At 43.1% G+C, this 20,256-nt stretch overlaps 1 protein-coding gene across 1 annotated transcript; it reads right to left on the bottom strand.

Moving 5' to 3' along the window:
- Positions 1-7,209: 7,209 nt before the first annotated feature.
- LOC117968584 (uncharacterized) lies at positions 7,210-19,245 on the bottom strand. Its single transcript, XM_059011724.1, has 8 exons — positions 19,066-19,245; positions 14,231-14,387; positions 13,842-14,055; positions 13,513-13,614; positions 12,486-13,023; positions 11,766-11,941; positions 10,426-10,640; positions 7,210-8,048 (listed from the first exon to the last, which is right to left on the bottom strand). Exons 1-5 carry the CDS (start codon positions 19,236-19,238, stop codon positions 12,734-12,736), a joined length of 936 nt encoding a protein of 311 aa, XP_058867707.1. The 5' UTR covers positions 19,239-19,245; the 3' UTR covers positions 7,210-8,048; positions 10,426-10,640; positions 11,766-11,941; positions 12,486-12,733.
- Between the last annotated feature and the right edge of the window lie 1,011 nt (positions 19,246-20,256).

Genomic DNA, 20,256 nt, shown 5'->3' with positions numbered 1-20,256 from the left:
CAGTGATTTTTCATCGCCATTCTTCAAAGTGCATTTGGAGATCTACACACCTGGTTGGGTTTGTTTGGACTTCATTTTTAAGGCGCAGTAAGGACTTCATTTAAGACTTAAAAATAAATACAAACATTGGACACAAGGAAACATGTTTTTCTTTCTTGCTTTCTTTCCCTGCATTTATTTTATTATTATTATCATTATTATTATCATTATTATTATTTATTTCTTAGCAGACGCCCTTATCCAGGGCGACTTAAAATTGTTACAAGATATCACATTATACATTATTTCACATTATACAGATATCACATTATTTTATTATTGTTATTTCAAACAAATAACAAATTTTAATCTTGATTTTTCAACAGGGAGTGGATCAAGTATGTTTGCTGATAAATAGATTATTTGACGCTGTGAGGACAGTGTATAGTGAAGTTGACCAAAGATTGGCTCCTCGATCCCAATTTGAATTTTTTTTCAACAGTCCCCTTGAAAGCACAAGAGGTCGCCCAAGGTATGGTTAAAAGCATTAAAGTATATTGATTTATATGCTTATTGTATTGCTATTGTTACATTTTATGCTGAGAAAATGCACTACCATATTTAATCAGAGTAATAATAATATGTGTTATTTTATTATTAAACAAATTATATTTGATGTTGCAGATACTGCATAATCAAAGATCAACTACAGCAACTACCTGCCACAGGAATGCCGTGGTGTTCAATTGCAGCTTGCCTCTGCATAAGTGAGCAGCAATATGGAATGACAGGAGAAAATTATGCCAACATCTCAAATAGTGAACTGGATAATATTATAAGGGAAATCCTGAGAGAAACGCCAAATGCAGGAGGCAACTATGTTCAAGGTAAAATACATTTTTGGCTGTAGAATTTTTGGTATTTGTTCATCAAAGGTGTGTAATAAAGCATATGTCTCAATCAGTGTATATCCTCTAGAATTACTGTATTTCTATTTTCTTTGTTTACAGATGCCCTTACCCAGTGCGACTTAGAGGTTTCACAAAAAATACACATTTCAATAGTTATTTGTTATATATATATATTGCATGTTATTTTAGGCAATACAGGTGAAAGTGTACTTGCATGTAGTTATGATTAGGTTTATTTAATTCGAACTAAACAACATTATGAACTATTGCTCTATTCTAAGGTGGTGTCCTAGCCAGAGGATTAAGAGTTCAGAGAAGGAGAATTAGAAATCGATTAAATGCCCTGGACCCAGTTGGCAGAGCCCTTAGAAGACGGCATACAATTAGAAGGAGAATATATAATGTCAGAGGACCTAATCATTTATGGTAGGAACTTAAACTTAAGTTTAAGGTAAAAAAAAAAAAATAAAAAAATAAAGTGTGATGTCAGATTATAAATCCAGCAGTCCTATGCTGCTAGGGATTGAGGATTTAAAATATTATATATATATATTGTGGCAGGAACGGCTGAGTGTCTGACGTCACGGCAGAAGAAGGGACCACAACAACAAAAAGGTATTGTGCAGTGGCGCGGGCGCCGTTTTATTTAATGAATCCAAAAATAAAATAAATATTTAAACAAAAGAACACTTGCTCACAGAGCAAAATAAAAGTGTAAACAAAAACAAATCTCGAACACAAAATCCAAAATAAATAAACCATACAGGTCAGGCTGGGCAGTCGCTGTCACTGTTCCTGTAGGCTATGCTTTAGTTTCGTTTTTAAATAAACCTTCTCTCGCTCTCCGTCTCTATCACCCACCCCGAACTAGAGAGCTGCAGGCTTTTATTAAGGTGAACCATCTCCCAATTAGCAACAAAATTAATCCCGTAATTAATTCGGGAGATGGTTCACCTTCTGCACGAGTTTATTAATTATTACTCCTGGCAGAGGACGAGCACCGATCTCGCCTCTGCCAGGACACGTTTTAAAAATAAACAAAACAACAAACACGGCGCTACGCCGTCATAAATACAATACAATACAACATACGGCGCTCGCCGACATAAATACAATAAATCATAATAAACAAAAACAATACTCTGCACAGGGGCGGAGGGGGAGACCCCGATCTAAAAATAAATAAACAATGTACAGGGCTGCTCGCCCTGTTACATATCCCCCTCCTTGTGCGAAGCACACATGGCCCCAACGGCCACCTCCCCCCTCAGTCTCAATGTCCTGGGAGAGGGGGAAGCAAGTTGCTTCTGGGGGGTGGCCATGGTGGAATCTCCAGCACCCCCCAATTCTTCGTGGCCGACAGCTCCCTCTTCCGGGGCTCCCTCCACACTCTGTCCTGCCGCGAAATTGCGGCTGGGGGAGCTGGTCTCCTGACCTTCCCCCTCCTCTTCATGGCCAGCAGTTCCCCTCCGTGGGGCTCTGACCACACAAACTCCTGCCGCGAAAGTGCGGCTGGGGGAGCTGGTCTCCTGACCTCCCCCCCCCTTCTTCATAGCCGGCAGTTCCCCTCCGTGGGGCTCCGACCACACAATATCCTGCCGCGAAAGTGCGGCTGGGGGAGCTGGTCTCCTGACCTCCCCCCCTTTCTTGATGGCCGGCAGCTCCCCTCCGTGGGGCTCCGACCACATGACCTCTGGCCGCGAAAGTGCGGCTGGGGGAGCTGGTCTCCTGACCTCCCCCCCTTTCTTGATGGCCGGCAGCTCCCCTCCATGGGGCTCCGACCACAGTGTAGGGACCCCAGGTGAAGCAGGATCCCTGGCGACCCCAGGCGACGGCAGCGGACCCTCGGGAGGCGACGGCAGCGGCAGCGGACCCTCGGGAGGCGACGGCAGCGGCAGCGGACCCTCGGGAGGCGACGGCAGCGGACCCTCGGGAGGCGACGGCAGCGGCAGCGGACCCTCGGGAGGCGACGGCAGCGGACCCTCGGGAGGCGACGGCAGCGGACCCTCGGGAGGCAATGGCAGCGGACCCTCGGGAGGCAACGCAGGACCGGCAGCAACCCTAGGAGACGCAAGGGAGACACAGGCGACCCAAGGCGATGCTGACGGCGGGAGGGGAGCCCCTGGCCATGAAGGCGGCAGCAGGAGCTCCACTTCTCCCAATGGTGGTGGTGGAGGTAGAGGTAGCTCCTGCTCCTCTCCTCCCGACAGTAAAGGCGGCAGGGGCTCCTCCTCTTCTGGCGGCCAAGGCGGCAGGGGCTTCTCCCCTTCTGGCAGCCAGGGCGGCAGGGGCTCCTCCCCTTCTGGCGGCCAAGGCGGACGGGCTTCCTCCCCTTCAGGCGGCCAAGGCGGACGGGCTTCCTCCCCTTCAGGCGGCCAAGGCGGCAGGGCTTCCTCCCCTTCAGGCTGCGAAGGCGGCCAAGGCGGCAGGGCTTCCTCCCCTTCAGGCTGCGAAGGCGGCAGGGCTTCCTCCCCTTCAGGCTGCGAAGGCGGCAGGGCTTCCTCCCCTTCAGGCTCCGAAGGCGGCAGGGCTTCCTCCCCTTCAGGCTCCGAAGGCGGCAGGGCTTCCTCCCCTTCAGGCTCCGAAGGCGGCAGGGCTTCCTCCCCTTCAGGCTGCGAAGGCGGCAGGGCTTCCTCCCCTTCAGGCTGCGAAGGCGGCAGGGCTTCCTCCCCTTCAGGCTGCGAAGGCGGCAGGGCTTCCTCCCCTTCAGGCTGCGAAGGCGGCAGGGCTTCCTCCCCTTCAGGCTGCGAAGGCGGCAGGGGCTCCTCCCCTTCTGGCAGCCAAGGCGGCTCCTCCCCTTCTGGCAGCCAAGGCGGCTCCTCCCCTTCTGGCAGCCAAGGCGGCTCCTCCCCTTCTGGCAGCCAAGGCGGCTCCTCCCCTTCTGGCAGCCAAGGCGGCTCCTCCCCTTCTGGCAGCCAAGGCGGCAGGGGCGCCTCCCCTTCTGGCTGCAACAGGGAAACCAGCAGGCATGTTCCCTCTGCTGGCAGTGGTGGAAGCGGAACCAGCAGGCATGCTCCCTCTGCTGGTGGTGGTGGTGGTGGGGGGAGCGACATGTCGTCCTCCCACGGAGACGGAGGTGGCACCAGCAGGTATTCTCCCTCTGCTGGCGGAGGTGGGAGCGACTCACAGTCCTCCCAGGGCGGTGGAACCAGCAGGAATGCTCCCTCTGCTGGCGGAGGTGGGAGTGACTCACAGTCCTCCCACGGCGGTGGAGGTGGAACCAGCAGGAATGCTCCCTCTGCTGGCGGAGGTGGGAGCGACTCACAGTCCTCCCAGGGCAGTGGAGGTGGAACCAGCAGGAATGCTCCCTCTGCTGGCGGAGGTGGGAGCAACTCACAGTCCTCCCAGGGCAGTGGAGGTGGCACCAGCAGGTATGCTCCCTCTGCTGGCGGAGGTGGGAGCGACTCACAGTCCTCCCATGGAGATGGAGGCGGCACCAGCAGGTATTCCCCCTCTGCTGGCAGGTACCTGGGCTGTGGACCTTCGGCCTTCCCCTTCTTGGGCCGTGGACGCACCGACTCCCCCCTCTTGGGCCGTGGACGCACCGACTCCCCCCTCTTGGGTCGTGGACGCACCGACTCCCCCCTCTTGGGCCGTGGACGCACCGACTCCTCCCTTTTAGGCGCAGGACGTTCGGGCTCCTCCCTTTTAGGCGCAGGACGTTCGGGCTCCTCCCTTTTAGGCGCAGGACGTTCGGGCTCCTCCCTTTTAGGCGCAGGACGTTCGGGTTCCTCCCACTCCAGGTCCGTGTCTTTGAAGACCTCCAGGCAGTGGTGCTCCTCATGCCCGTATCTCATGCAGTTGGTGCACCACTCCTCTTCCCCTCGTTCCACTTTTCCTCTCTGCCTCCTCCTCCTCCTCCTCACCTCTGTCTGTGTCCCCTCCTCCTGCCATATGGGGAAGGTGCCAGGGGAAATGTGCCATGGCTCCCCACAGTTAAAACACCACTCCTCCCCCAACAGGCAGGTAAGGCAGACTTGCTGCGGCTGTTGCTGCTGCAGCGGCTGCTGTCCCCTCATCCTCCTTCTTCCTCCCATCTTCCTTCCTCCCATCCACCTCTTCACTCTCCTTTTCTCCACACACAAAAACGAAAAAAAACGAAAAAACCTGCAGTACCCTCTTCTGCCTGCGTCCTGGAGGCGCTGCGATCCCACGCAGGACACCACGTGTGGCAGGAACGGCTGAGTGTCTGACGTCACGGCAGAAGAAGGGACCACAACAACAAAAAGGTATTGTGCAGTGGCGCGGGCGCCGTTTTATTTAATGAATCCAAAAATAAAATAAATATTTAAACAAAAGAACACTTGCTCACAGAGCAAAATAAAAGTGTAAACAAAAACAAATCTCGAACACAAAATCCAAAATAAATAAACCATACAGGTCAGGCTGGGCAGTCGCTGTCACTGTTCCTGTAGGCTATGCTTTAGTTTCGTTTTTAAATAAACCTTCTCTCGCTCTCCGTCTCTATCACCCACCCCGAACTAGAGAGCTGCAGGCTTTTATTAAGGTGAACCATCTCCCAATTAGCAACAAAATTAATCCCGTAATTAATTCGGGAGATGGTTCACCTTCTGCACGAGTTTATTAATTATTACTCCTGGCAGAGGACGAGCACCGATCTCGCCTCTGCCAGGACACGTTTTAAAAATAAACAAAACAACAAACACGGCGCTACGCCGTCATAAATACAATACAATACAACATACGGCGCTCGCCGACATAAATACAATAAATCATAATAAACAAAAACAATACTCTGCACAGGGGCGGAGGGGGAGACCCCGATCTAAAAATAAATAAACAATGTACAGGGCTGCTCGCCCTGTTACATATATATATATATATATATATATATATATATATATATATATATATATATATATATATATATATATATAAAGATAACACTATTTGGTTATGGATTCACAAGGTCCATTGTGTACATTATGTGTAAATTGTTTTATTGGAAACCATGGAAACCTAATACTTAAAACTTCAATTTTTTCTTTTGTCATTTCAGGCACATTGATTCAAATCACAAGCTTATTTCATGGAGATTTGTGTACCATGGATGCATTGATGATTATACACCTGACATGCTGTACAAACAATTGTGCAGCTACTGTTTTGAATTTCTTTGAAGAGGGTGTATCAAGGTATGGGTTGCCACTGAGAGTTAGAGGGAATCGAGGTGGTGAAAACATTGATGTTGCTAGATACATGATTATGAGAAGTGGCAGAAACAGAGGAGGTTTTATTGCAGGCAGAAGTGTTCACAACCAGAGAATAGAGCGTCTTTGGGGTGAAGTGAACAGAGTGGTTTCTGAGTTTTATAGGCAATTGTTTATGTAAATGGAAAACATTGGAATCTTAGATTCTACAGTTGATTTATGTGCATTACACTTTGTTTACATTCCAAGAATAGGAAATTCTGTGCAAGAATTCACTCGCCAGTGGAATTACCATCGACTGTGTCACCCTTAGCATTATGGCATTCTGGAATACTTTCAGATCTGACTACAGTAAATTCACAAGATCTTCTGAGTGGCATAGATAATTATGGAATTGACCATGCAGGCCCAATTACATCAAATGAGGCAGACACGTACATTCATGTTCTCCATAATACAGTACAAATGAGCGCTGAAAACCAAAGGAAGCCTCTATCTCTTTGTGATCCATTATCAGATGATGACAATAGTGGTATTAATCATTATTTATTTGTTTTGGATTATGTGATAAACAATGTTAGATAGTGTTGTATACAAATAATTACGTTCCAACTCAATTAATTGCAAAAACGGTGTTGTTGTATCACTTCCGATGCTACATATGTGGGTGGATAGACTCATCCACCTGTCCCTTTTAAGTTGGGTTAGTAGCCTGTCCAGGTCAAAAGCTTCAATCCCCATAGTTCCTAGCAAACCTGCTTTGTTTGTCCTCTTTCTTCTTCCTTTTCCAATAACAATTCCTTTCTGTTATCTTCAACTCCATCTCTGCCACATCTCTCTCCTCTACCTCTGATCACTTACAACCATCTGCTAATGCTGCGCATGCAAACCTTTCCTCTAGTCTTATTCTTCTTGATTTTCACCAGCCTTCAGCACCGTGGATCATTCTGTCCTCTCTAACACTCTGTCTAATCTTGGTATTTCTGGTATACCTCTATCTTGGATTTATCTTACCTCTGTTTATGTACTACTGCGGTTTCTTTCTTTTCTCTTCTTGCCCCCCCCCCCCTTCACTGGAACAGGCTCCCCCTTAATGTTAAGCATTCTCCAACCCAATGACATGCTGTTCCTCCCTCAAACCCACCTGTTTTCTCTTCTGTTCTCTTCTGTTAAACTTTATAAAGCACTGTGATAAAAGCGCTATATGAATATCAATAAATAAATAAATACATAATTGGCCCACTTAAGTAATTTAGAGCACACCCTTGCTTGTCAGTTTTTTTTTTTCAAAACCATTATTAAAAATTCAATTTTGTGTTATGACTAATAATAAAAAGTAGTGCTGAGCCAAATATATTTAATACAAATAACATTTAATACAAATAAATTTGCATTTGCCATGGAAATAATAAGTGATCAAATCACTTGCCCATTTAGTGTTTGTTGTTTGAAACTGATGAATTGGTTAAAGCAGTGTTTCACAATTCTTTTCTATACCTGTAACTTCAAATTAACTTTAAGAGCTCCAAAGAAAAGAAAAAGCTCAAATTAGGTAAAGTATTTGTTAAATGAAGGGTGCAATTAAAACAGAACACACGGATCTCCCCAGGACCAGGAAAAACAAGAAATCCCAAGAATACTGTATATTTTTATTTTTTTCCTTTTTTTTGATTTTTCCTTTCTTTGGTTTTATCTGGAGCATCCCTACCATCGATCACATCAGAAGATCAATAGTTGACTATGCAAAGCCAAAGCCCTGACCATTTAGAACAGCATATCTCATGGCTTCAGTGAATTCTTCATAAACTACATGTACAGTTGGCAAAAACAGCGTAGAGTTGCATGTAATTGCCTTTGGAGATCTTGATTTCTCTCCATTGTCCTCAGCATCATGTAAAAAATCTACAGTGGGTTCTGGTCTGAATCCCAGTGGTGGTACGGTCTTGCAACCAGTAATAAAGAATAGCAGTGACATCTGATGGCTTGTCTGAAATTAAGGAAATAAATAAATAAATAAAGCAAGCTTGTTACTTACTGTGTTTGTGTGGCCAACATCAACATAACCAAAATACTTCCAAAAACAGTGTGCCCAGATGAGTGAAAGATTAACCCCCTAAACAAGTAACCTAACTACCCCAAAAGTAATGACTAAAGCTAAGGTTTACAATTTTTGAAAAGCAAACTACAAAGGTATGAAACAGAGACTAATAGAAGTAGATTGGAGTAAAATAGAGAAAACATCCACAGAAAAAGGATGGCTGTTTTTTAAAAATGTAGTACTAGAGGTACAAAACAATTACATCCCAAAAGTAGACAAATCTAAATCTAAAACAAAATGGCCAAAATGGTTTAATAGATCAATTAAAAAAATATTCAGCGAAAAAAGGCACTTTACAGAGCATTTAAAAGGGACTAAAAGCAAAGCACACAGAAAGAGTACTTGGAACTGCAAACACAAGTCAAAAAGGAAGTTAGAAAGGCCAAGAGAGAGATAGAAATCAATATTGCTAAGGGGGCTAAAACCAATTCCAAAATGTTTTTCCAATATTATAACAGCATGAGAACATTCAGAGAGGAGGTTAAATGTCTAAGAGACACAAATGGCAAAACCATCGATGAAGAAAAAAAAATAGCAAATATATTAAATGATTACTTTTCACAGGTTTTTACAAAGGAGGACACGGACAACATGCCTGACATGTCAACCTGTTCCTATCCAATTTTAAATAACTTTAGCATAACAGAGGCAGAAGTGTTAAAGGGACTAGGAGCTCTTAAAATAAACAAATCCCCTGGGCCAGATGAGATCCTCCCAATAGTACTCAAAGAAATGAAAGAAGTTATTTACAAGCCGCTAACCAAGATCATGCAACAGTCTCTTGACACAGGGGTTGTACCGACAGACTGGAAAATAGCAAACGTAATACCGATCCACAAAAAGGGAGACAAAACCGAACTAGGTAACTACAGATCAATAAGCCTGACTTCTATTATATGTAAACTTATGGAAACTATAATAAGATCCAAAATGGAAAATTACCTATATGGTAACAATATCCTGGGAGACAGCCAGCATGGTTTTAGGAAAGGGAGATCATGTCTAACTAACCTATTTGACTTTTTTGAGGATGCAACATTGAAAATGGATAACTGCAAAGCATACAACATGGTCTATTTAGATTTCCAGAAAGCTTTTGACAAAGTCCCGCATAAAAGATTAATTCTCAAACTGGACGCAGTAGGGATTCAAGGAAATGCATGCACATGGATTAGGGAGTGGTTAACAGGTAGAAAACAGAAAGTGCTGATTAGAGGAGAAACCTCAAAATGGAGCGAGGTAACCAGTGGTGTACCACAGGGATCAGTATTAGGTCCTCTGCTATTCTTAATCTACATTAATGATTTAGATTCTGGTATAGTAAGCAAACTCCATAAAATTTGCAGACGACACAAAAATAGGAGGAGTGGCAAACACTGTTGAAGCAGCAAAGGTCATTCAAAATGATCTAGACAGCATTCAGAATTGGGCAAACACATGGCAAATGAAATTTAATAGAGAAAAGTGTAAAGTATTGCATGCAGGCAATAAAAATGTGCATTATAAATATCATATGGGAGATAGTGAAATTGAAGAAGGGAACTATGAAAAAGACCTAGGAGTTTATGTTGACTCAGAAATGTCTTCATCTAGACAATGTGGGGAAGCTATAAAAAAGGCTAACAAGATGCTCGGATATATTGTGAGAAGTGTTGAATTTAAATCAAGGGAAGTAATGTTAAAACTCTACAATGCATTAGTAAGACCTCACCTAGAATATTGTGTTCAGTTCTGGTCACCTCGTTACAAAAAGGATATTGCTGCTTAGAAAGAGTGCAAAGAAGAGCAACCAGAATTATCCCGGGTTTAAAAGACATGTCGTATGCAGACAGGCTAAAAGAATTGAATCTATTCAGTCTTGAACAAAGAAGACTACGCGGAGATCTGATTCAAACATTCAAAATCCTAAAAGGTATAGACAATGTCAACCCGGGGGACTACTTTGACTTGAAAAAAGAAAAAAGGACCAGGGGTCATAAATGGAGATTAGATAAAGGGGCATTCGGAACAGAAAATAGGAGGCACTTTTTTACACAGAGAATTGTGAGGGTCTGGAACCAACTCCCCAGTAATGTTGTTGAAGCTGACACCCTGGGATCCTTCAAGAAGCTGCTTGATGAGATTCTGGGATCAATAAGCTACTAACAACCAAACGAGCAAGATGGGCTGAATGGCCTCCTCTCGTTTGTAAACTTTCTTATGTTCTTATGTTCTTAACTACAAAGAAGTATGCATTTTTTCTAGTGAACAACAGTAGTACAGTCACCTTGTAGTTCTTGTATAAAGTCTTTCCAGAGAGACAATAGAAGATTTTCTGTTCCCCTTTTATTGGAGCCCAATGGGTGTAGAACACGGCGGAAGATATTATCAAATGTCTTGGCTGTGAGGGTGTCTTCTGTGAAGCACATGACATGCTTGAATGCATTGGGATACTTGGTCATAGCGTCCAGTACACCTAGAGTTTTCAGCCTTTCCTTTAATCTGAAAAAGAATGGACATTTTAAGAATTAAAAACATAGGGCTTGATTCAGCTTACCATGTGCTATCTGCTTTCCATGCTCTATCTGCTTTTTAACACACAGACTATATACCGGGGACAAATGCCATTGAAATGTATGCAAATGACACCACGAGGGAGGTATTTAATATTCAGAAGGGTGCTTCCTTCCACAGTTGCCTTACCGTGTGTTAAAAATAACAATTACTAAAACAACCATTTCGTACAAAATCACAAGATAAAAAGAGCAGACCACTGTAGTGAAGTCTGTGTGAAATATGGATATCGTACAGTGCCAGAGAACAAAGAGCCCAACCATAAACCGAGCCTGAACAAGCACATTGTTTTTAATGACCCCACTACAGCCCTCTTAAAAATGAAAAAAACTACAAAGAAGTTGTAGTTTATAACACAAAGCAAAGTTAACCAACAAACATAAAATCTGCATTGCAGCTTTGCATTGTTTAATAAGAATTAAAAGCAAGGCTGTGGCAGGGCGGAAGCCCTACCCATGGGAAATATGTAGTTTTATTGTATATTTTTGCATTATTTGTTGTAAAGTGATTTAATTGTTCAACTGATGTTGCGCTCTGCCGTGGACGATTACCTGTCTGCGCGGAGCAGCAGCTGAAAGCAATGAGCTGCTCCAGCAGGCATATGGGCGTGTCTCGGCAGGGCGTTAGTATGAAAACATAGAGATCGCCGTGATCGGGGCTGCTGCAAGGCCTGCCGTTTCATGGCACCTTTGATTTAGAGTTAGTTGTATTGTGTTTTATTTTGAGTGTTTGTAGTCATGTATCATCCTCTGTGCGCTACCATCGCTGGTAGCGTCACATGACATTATTGTTTACTTTTTTTGTTTATGTTTATTGATTAAATCCCGTGCGCCTGTGTCGGCGTATCAACGTCAATCTCTATCTCAGTCTCGTCTGTGTTCTCCTCGGCTACCTGAGGCACGTATACCAGGACTCTATCGCAAGGGCCAAATGCAGGGCATGGCCGAGCAGAGCGGGGCAGCACAGGGCAGAACAGAGCCATGTAGGGGGCCAAGTGCACATGGCCGGGGATGGCCGAGCAGGACAGGGCAGGGCTGAGCAGAATGAGTGTACCTCTCAAATGCTGCCCATTTTCTTCCAAAAATGTACCAATGTGCAGTTTCTTCAGCAATCTTGCGATAATCATCAGCATTACGGATAACTTTGTGTGTTCCAGCCAGCTGCATCAGAGTTTGGATTGGTTCAAATAAGTTTGCTGTGTTTGAATGTTCTTCCTGGTAAGTTAGAAGCTGTAAAAATAAAAATGCAATTTGTCTTTATAAATCTTTCATATTACATTTTGCAAAGAAAAGTTATATTCATTTCCAGACAGTCGGTTATGGAGTGAGATTACTGTTAAATATTTTGTACTATTTACAAGTATGATTAAAAAAAATATGACTATGAATCAAAAAAGCTACGAGTTGGATGTAGTGTGATATCACTGTCAAAAATACATCACAAAAGCCACAGGCACAGATTGTTAATGGTGGGAACAATTGATTAGGACTTCCGAGCGTATCATCTCCATCCAAAACTTAGCTGTTTTTGTTTACTCGCACTCCTGTTTTTTTTATTTTAATTTGTGGTCGTATTTATGATTCATAGTCGTATTTTTTTATTCATAATGGTAAATACAAGTACATACTATTTTACAGTAATCTCACTCCATACCTGTGCAATGTAAGGTGAATAATTGTTCTAATCAATAGATACATTGATGAATCAAATTAGAAAAAGCTGTAAATATGATGGTAGATTACATTTTTTCAAACAAAACTGGCAAATATTTACCTTCTCCAGATAGTTCCTTATGTCCATATCAGGGATATCTTGCACTGCCACAAATGTGGACTCGGGTGTACTTGAAAGCGCCTCCAAAAGTACTGATGACAGGTCCTCCATGAACCAGTGATGTTGCAATAGTCATACCCGCATAAAAATAGTCATCCGAGACCATCACTGAAATAAAGAATGTTAGATTTAGACAGACTGAAAACTTAATGATAAAGAATTAAAAAAGCATGGATTCATTACATCCACTAATGTAGTCTAGGAACTTGGCATGGTCTGGTCCCACAAAGAGGCCTCCTTGGTGCAAGGACTCCATTAGCATGGTTAAAAAAACTCTCCTTGGCCCTCCGAGGTCGACGGCTCCTTCGCTCCCTCCTATATTGTCCATAAATTTCACCCAAACTCTTCTGCAAGGTAAGAGTTTTTTTTAAAGCCTCGTTTCGCTCCTTCCCATAGGTGATTCCGGCTGATATTAAACAGGGAAACATTTTCTGTATCAATCTGGGAGGCCAGCTCACAGAGAATATCCCCAATGTCTCTGGTGAAAGAATAAGACATATTAAAAGAAAATAATTATTTATTTTTAGCAGGTATTATTGTATCAAATATCTTGTCAGAAACACTTGACTGTGATACTGTAAATGTAAAAATCAAAGAAATATCTGACAAATAAAACTACATTAACTCATAAGAATATATACATATACATCAAACTAAATGCCTATAAAAGGAAAGATAACAAAAAGTTGTCTTTAATTTTAAATGGTTTACAAATAAAAACTACAATGGTTCCCCTTTTAACAGTTTAAATTTTAATGTATTACAAGTAGAGCCCTGCGTTTTTTTGCAACCTGCACCGCAAGATGCCGATACAGTGTTCTCATGAAACTACCAATTAAGCAATTATTAACACTCACCCCATTGCGTTACTTTAATCAACTGAAACACAGTTTTAAAAAAACAAGTAGCGAAAAACACAGGGCACTAATTATAAGGAGGGAAGTATGAAACACAAATGCAACTTTACCGTTCATGGTGGGATGTTTCACTACCAGTGGAAAGGGGTATTGGATCTTCAAAGCTTTTGCTGAGCTCTTCATCAACAAATAAAATAGCATACTGCCATTCACTGGAAAATATATATGATAGGAGTCCAGGTATTGTGGCACCGATTTCACAGCATGACCTGCAAATCTGTTGCTATTCAAGAAAGACTATGACCTGTTGTGATATACTAATAGCTAAAGTCTTAATATTTGTAAAAAAAAATAGCACTTTGTTATCTTACAACTGGGACATAATACACAACTGGATCAAATAAAGTGTAAGCACATTACTATAGGTGTGATTTCTTACCTTGGACAATCCTGGAAACTGTGGCATTTCCTTCTTCTGTTATGATAAGAGGCCCATCTGAACCTGCTGTCGAATACGGAGCATCTATGAGTTCTGAAGGAGTATCCTCAATGACCTGAAGAACTGTTACATTCAGGCTGTTCATTGGTGGACTGGAATCAGTCAAATCTATTTCAATATCATCATCATCATCTGACAGAGTACCTCTGTCCTTCTGCAAAAAAATAATCTCCTTTAGTGAATTAAGTTTAGAAAACTAAAGTGCCTGAATTAGTTGCTTTTAAAAATAAATACAGTAAGACTGTGAACGAATGACTACAATCTTTAAATTAACAACTGCTATTTCTATATACATTCGAACAAATAGAAACTGACTGATTGACTGATACCTTTGCATTTGCAGGAACGACCAGCAGTTGTAAAGATGGACGAAGGTACACGGTTTTGTCCTTGAAAATTTTATTTAGTAACAGTCCATTCATCTTTTGGTCTCGCTCCAGACTTGGCTTTATTAATTTGTTGTGGAGTGTCACCATTATTTCAAATCTACAAGAATAGAGAATGCAAGCTAAAATATATCATGGTCTTAGGAAACCGAATACATCATACCCTAGCACACTTCTTCAAAATGCAACATTATAATATATATTTAAATCTTAACTACCAATTACACCGTGTAACAATTTTTTTTTTTTTTTTGGTTCCTGGGTAGTAAGTGTTATTTCCTAATTGCTTATGCCTCAAAAGTATAGAAAATGGCTATTATTCCCCACAAACTTTGCTTTTGTGACCAGGACAGTGATATTTTGAAATTTACCTATTTTCCAGAACATTCCAGATAGATTCAATGCTGAGTAAACTTGGAGTAACTTCTAGAACTTTCTAGAACTTTCCAGTAATATAAATAGTAGTATAAATACAGGGGCCTTAAGCCCACCACTTCAGTTTAGTTCCAGCTGCCTAAGTGGATACATATCTGCATTTTTCTGAGATGGCATCAAGAGGCTGCAATGGTGGCATTCCTGATGAGTCGCCAAGGCGGTTTTACCAAGTTTCCCTGCTATCTTTGCCTTTCGGACAGCAGGGACACCAAGGCGCACTACCACAGGCGGGACTGGCCACAGCGGACCGAGTTCTCTGTGGGGAGGAACAACGTCAAGTGGGAGCCACTGGTGAACCCCCGGAAGGTGCTGATGCCACCACTGCACATCAAATTGGGCCTTATGAAACAATTTGTCAGAGCTCTAGATAAGGAGTCGGCAGCCTTCAAGTACCTTCAAGACCTTCCCTAAGCTGTCTGAGGCAAAGGTCAAAGCCGGTGTCTTCGTCGGACCACAGATAAAGAAGATCCTGGAGTGCAATGAATTCCCCAAGAAGCTCACTAGTAAGGAGAAAGCGGCTTGGAACAGCTTTGTCGCAGTGGTTCGGGGCTTCCTGGACAATCAGAAGGCCGAAAACTATGTGGAGCTGGTTGAGACTCTGGTGAAGAACTACGGCACAATGGGCTGTAGGATGTCCCTCAAAGTCCATATCCTTGATGCTCATCTTGATAAATTCAAGGAGAACATGGGAGCGTACTTGGAGGAGCAAGGCGAGCGCTTCCACCAGGATATACTGGACTTTGAACGCCGCTACCAAGGACAGTATAACGAGAACATGATGGGAGACTACATTTGGGGGCTGATTTGTGAAAGTGATTTACAGTATATATATATATATATACACTACCGTCAAAAGTTTTAGAACACCTCCATTTTTCCAGTTTTTATTGAAATTTACGCAGTTTAATGTCTCAATGTACTCTGAAATTAAAGCATAGAACAAATAAACAATTGGAGATAAAAAAGAAATCATGGAATCGTTTTGTTTAACAAAATTTAATCTACATTTTTGACTCATCAAAGTAGCCACCTTTTGCAGATATAACAGCCGAACACACTCGTGGCATTCTTTCTACAATGGAAATCAAATATTGTTCGGAAAGTTCTTCCCAACACTGTTGCAGAAGTTCCCACAAATGTGTTGCACTTGTAGGTTGCTTTGCTTTCACCCTTCTGTCCAGTTCATCCCAAACCAGCTCGATGGGGTTTAAGTCTGGAGACTGTGCTGGCCATTCCATGATTTGAAGCCTACCGTCTTGTTCTTTTCGTCTAAGGTAGTTCTGACATAGCCTGGAGGTATGTTTTGGGTCATTATCTTGCTGTAGGATGAACCCCTGACCAACTAGGTGTATACCAGAGGGTATTGTATGGTGCTGCAAAATGCTGTGGTAGCAGTTTTGGTTCAGGGTGCCACTCACTCTGTGCAAGTCGCCGACTCTGGATCCAGCAAAAGAGCCCCAGACCATCACGCTTCCTCCTCCATGTTTGACAGTTGGTGTCACACACCGAGGAACCATCCTTTCGCCTACTCGACGGCGAACAAAAACCCTGCGTGATGAACCGAAGATTTCAAATTTTGATTCATCGGTCCATAAGACCTTCTTCCAGTTTTCAGTAGTCCACTGGCGGCGCTTCATGGCCCAGGCAAGCCTCTTTTTCTTATTTTGCCATCTTAGCAATGGCTTTCTTACTGCCACTCGAAGTGTCAAACCTGCAGCTCGAAGTCTTCTCTTCACAGTTGAAACTGAGACTTGCTTACTTCGACCAGTGTTAAGCTGTGCTTGAAGCTGTTGTCCTGTGAGCCGCCTATCACGCAAGCTGTTGACTCTCAGAAACTTGTCTTCTGATTCTGTTGTTGCTTTGGGTCTGCCAGACCTCTTCCTGTCAGAGTTTCCTCCAGTTTCCAAGTGCCTTTTGATGGTGTAGGAAACTGTACTCACTGACACCTTGGCTTTCTTTGCAAATTCTCTAAAGGAAAGACCTACACTTTTAAGGGTTATACTGGTCTGTCTGTCTTCCTTTGTTAATTGCCTTTTTCTCGCCATTATGAGAGCAATATACTACTTCCTGCAGTACAATACTGTCCAAATAATGCTTAAGAGGGTGTAGTAACACAGTTTGTTCCAACACTGCTTTTATACAGACAGAGGGTTTGTAGGTAATCAGCAAAAGTTGGGACACCTGTAGGAATTGTTAGCATCAACTTTCAAGGCTTAATTTACTTTCATTGCTGCAGAACAGCTGTAAGTTGTTAACCCATTACTTGTTCCTGGAAAATGGCCTTTTGTATAACTCTGAAATGTACATTATTTTTCAGTTTTTGGTAACCTAAACTTTTTTTTTTTAACCTCTGGCAGTTTACCGCTTACCTTTGTACCATTTCAGGTTATTCACTGGACTTGAACTGCTTAAATTTCAATAAAAACTGGAAAAATGGGGGTGTTCTAAAACTTTTGACTGGTAGTGTATATATATATATATATATATATATATATATATATATATATATATATATATACACACACACACACACATTTTTTAATATATATGAATTTTTAACCTTAAAAGCAAAACTTCAACCCATCAACCCAGTAGATTTAACATATACCACTTAATGGCAACTTTGCCAGAAGTTTCTCGTCTGTTCCTAAAGCAAACTGACATGCAGTTGTACAAACTACAATGATATGATAATGCCCATGAATTACTTCCATGAGCAGATTTTTAAATTTGTTGCATTGCAGGAAATGCAGATCCGGTTACATTTGCCTCATATTCAGTTACTATTAACATAGCCTGTGGCAATGTGGCCACGCCCTTGTGCGTAGTTTGTTTATATGTTACGTGTTGTGTGTAAATGTTGGTGTTTATGTATAAAATACATGGGATATAATATGGGTTACGAGCACGAGTGTTTAAAAATGTAGATTTGTATTTAGGCACGAGGATGGCACAAATCACTTCACGTGCAGATAAAATGTGTATAATGTGTGTCACGGGATTGCACTTAATTAATTCACGTGCAGTTGTACCGAGATTCCAATTGAATGATTGACTAGCAAACAAGTCTCGGTACAACTGCATAAAAACAGCATTTTTTCACTCACTCGGGGTTGGGTGTTCGTGAGTGGAGAACGGGTGTAGAGAGGAGGAGAACTGAAGATAAATTATTAGAGATGACAATTGCTACAGCGTGCTGGAAGTGCCAGCAGGGTACTTGTTTAATGTTTGTCCCCTTGTTTTGTGTGTTAGTACGTTTTGTTTGTCTGTTTATTTTGGCTCAAGTGACGTGTCCTGTTTTTTGTGTTCTCTTATTTTGTTTATTAAATGCTGAGCACAACCAAGTGCCCAGCTTCACCAACCTCACTGTCTCTGTCTGTTCTGTGTTTCTCCCGGTTTCTGGTCTGATGTCACCCACTACAGCCGTCTTTGTGACAAGCCTATATTACCCCACCCCCCCCAAAATAGGACCATAATCCATACATACATTTAGTTCCACATTTCAATATGTATACATATAAATTTAGTTGTATTATAATAGTCATATTTACTGTATTATACAACAAAAAGATAAATATTGTATAATTCACTGCAGTAGTACTGGGTAAATGTATGTAAAAATAATATAACTGTAAGTCGCCCTTAATAAGGGTGTCTGCAAAGAAATATAATAATAATAATAATAATAATAATAATAATAATAATAATAATAATAATAATGCAAACGCAATATTTTGAACATAATATAACTAATACCCCAAATATTTGCTTTCATGGAGGCCTTTTTTTTGGGGGGGGGAGGGGGGGTTGCAGTTAGCAGTTGAATTAAATTGAACAGTAGGCCTCATTATTAGAAATTAACTTAAAAGTTTTACAATTGTTGGTGCCATTGTAATCCTACCTTCCGTTTGTAATATGTAAATACAGTTACTAAAATACAAATACAGCTCGTAAATAATAAATACTAATAAAATAAATAATAATAGAAATAATAATAATAATACATTTGTTATTATTATTTAGTACTAGATGATGCCCTTACCCAGGGCGACTACAAAGCAAAGATATTAATTACTTTATTACTACTGTGTCCAAATCATTGCATTTGTACAGTATTCTGTGTAATACGGGATGTTAAATCGGTTCTTTCACATTATATATTTATTTATTTATTTATTTAATTTATTTATTTATTTGCATATACTAATGAGTAGACTTTCACTAGAGTAGAAGTATTAATCATGAGTTGGAGGTATGTATTTCTGAATCAAATTAAAATAGTCCTTTGCAGCACAACCTAAGAAATGAATTGCATATATGTTTTCAGAAATAATAATAACTACCTGGCCCTTCTATTTAAAATCCCTGGAACTGCTCCGGCTCTGATAAAGTTCCTTTGCATATTGAATGCAGGGGAATTATTTTGAGCGGGACGATCAGCGACCACATTCCGCCCTTGAAACAATTGACGAACTTCTTCATCAATAGTTGATGTCTCCTGTCTTGTAGTAGGCATACGATTGTTTTCACCATTCAGGGCACTTTCCAGACGTTGAGGGATTTCAGGGTTGTTAATTATTTCTTCGGCGATTCCCCGGGCTACATTACTATTCCAATGTGAAGACATGTCTCGCTCCTTTGTGTTCACGCTGGGCAGTCGCCAGGGATGGTTTGGCGAGCCGCTGGGACCCTGCTCGGGGTCGCTGGGGCCCGTGTGCGTGCTGGGGAGGTGCCAGGGACCATTTGGCGAACCGCTGGGATTCCGCGCGGGGTCACTGGGGCCCATGGGCACACGGGGGAGGTGCAAGGGACACTTTGGCAAGCTGCTTGGACCACGCGTGAAGTCGCTGGGGCCCGTGCACGTGCTGGGGATGTGTCAGGGACCATTTGCGAGCCGCTGGGACCCCGCGCAAGGTCGCTGGGTCCAGTGCGTGTGCTGGAGATGTGCCAGGGACACTTTGGCAAGCTGCTTGGACCACGCACGTAGTCGCTGGGACCCGTGTTCGCGCAGGGCAGTCACCAGCGATGGTATGGCGAGCCGCTGGGACCCCTCGTGGGGATGCTAGTGTCTGTGCACGCGCTGGGGAGGTGCCAGGGACCATTTGGCGAGCCGCTGGGACCCCGAGTGGTGTCGCTAGTGTCCGTGCACGTCCTGTGGAGGTGCCAGGGACCATTTGGCATGCCGCTGGGACCCCGCGGGGTCGCTGAGGCCCGTGCACATGCTGGGGAGGTGCCAGGGACGGTTTGGCGAGCCGCTGGGACACCGCATGGGGTCGCTACTCTCCGTGCGCGAGATGGGGTGGTGCCAGGGTCGGTTTGGCGAGCCGCTGGGACCTGTGTGGGGTCGCTAGTGTCCATTCGTGTGCTGGGGAGGTGCCAGGGACCGTTTGGCGAGCCGCTGGGACCCCGAGCGTGGTTGCTGGTTCCCGTGTGCTTGCTGGACAGGTGCCAGGGTCCATTTGGCGAGCCACTGGGACCCCGCGCAAGGTCGCTGGGCCACGTGCACGCGCTGGGGAGGTGCCAAGGACCGTTTA

Source organism: Acipenser ruthenus, chromosome 42 (assembly GCF_902713425.1).
Source record: "Acipenser ruthenus chromosome 42, fAciRut3.2 maternal haplotype, whole genome shotgun sequence".
Classification (NCBI taxonomy): domain Eukaryota; kingdom Metazoa; phylum Chordata; class Actinopteri; order Acipenseriformes; family Acipenseridae; genus Acipenser; species Acipenser ruthenus.
This window is presented reverse-complemented; position numbering and strand designations above follow the sequence as displayed.

Coding starts and splice junctions, on each gene's coding strand:
- LOC117968584 (XM_059011724.1), bottom strand. CDS start 19,238: ATGCCTACTACAAGACAGGAGACATCAACTATTGATGAAGAAGTTCGT. Junction 14,388..19,065: donor ATTTTAAATAGAAGGGCCAG/GTAGTTATTATT, acceptor CTATTCTTGTAG/ATTTGAAATAATGGTGACAC. Junction 13,615..13,841: donor AGTTTCCAGGATTGTCCAAG/GTAAGAAATCAC, acceptor TATATTTTCCAG/TGAATGGCAGTATGCTATTT.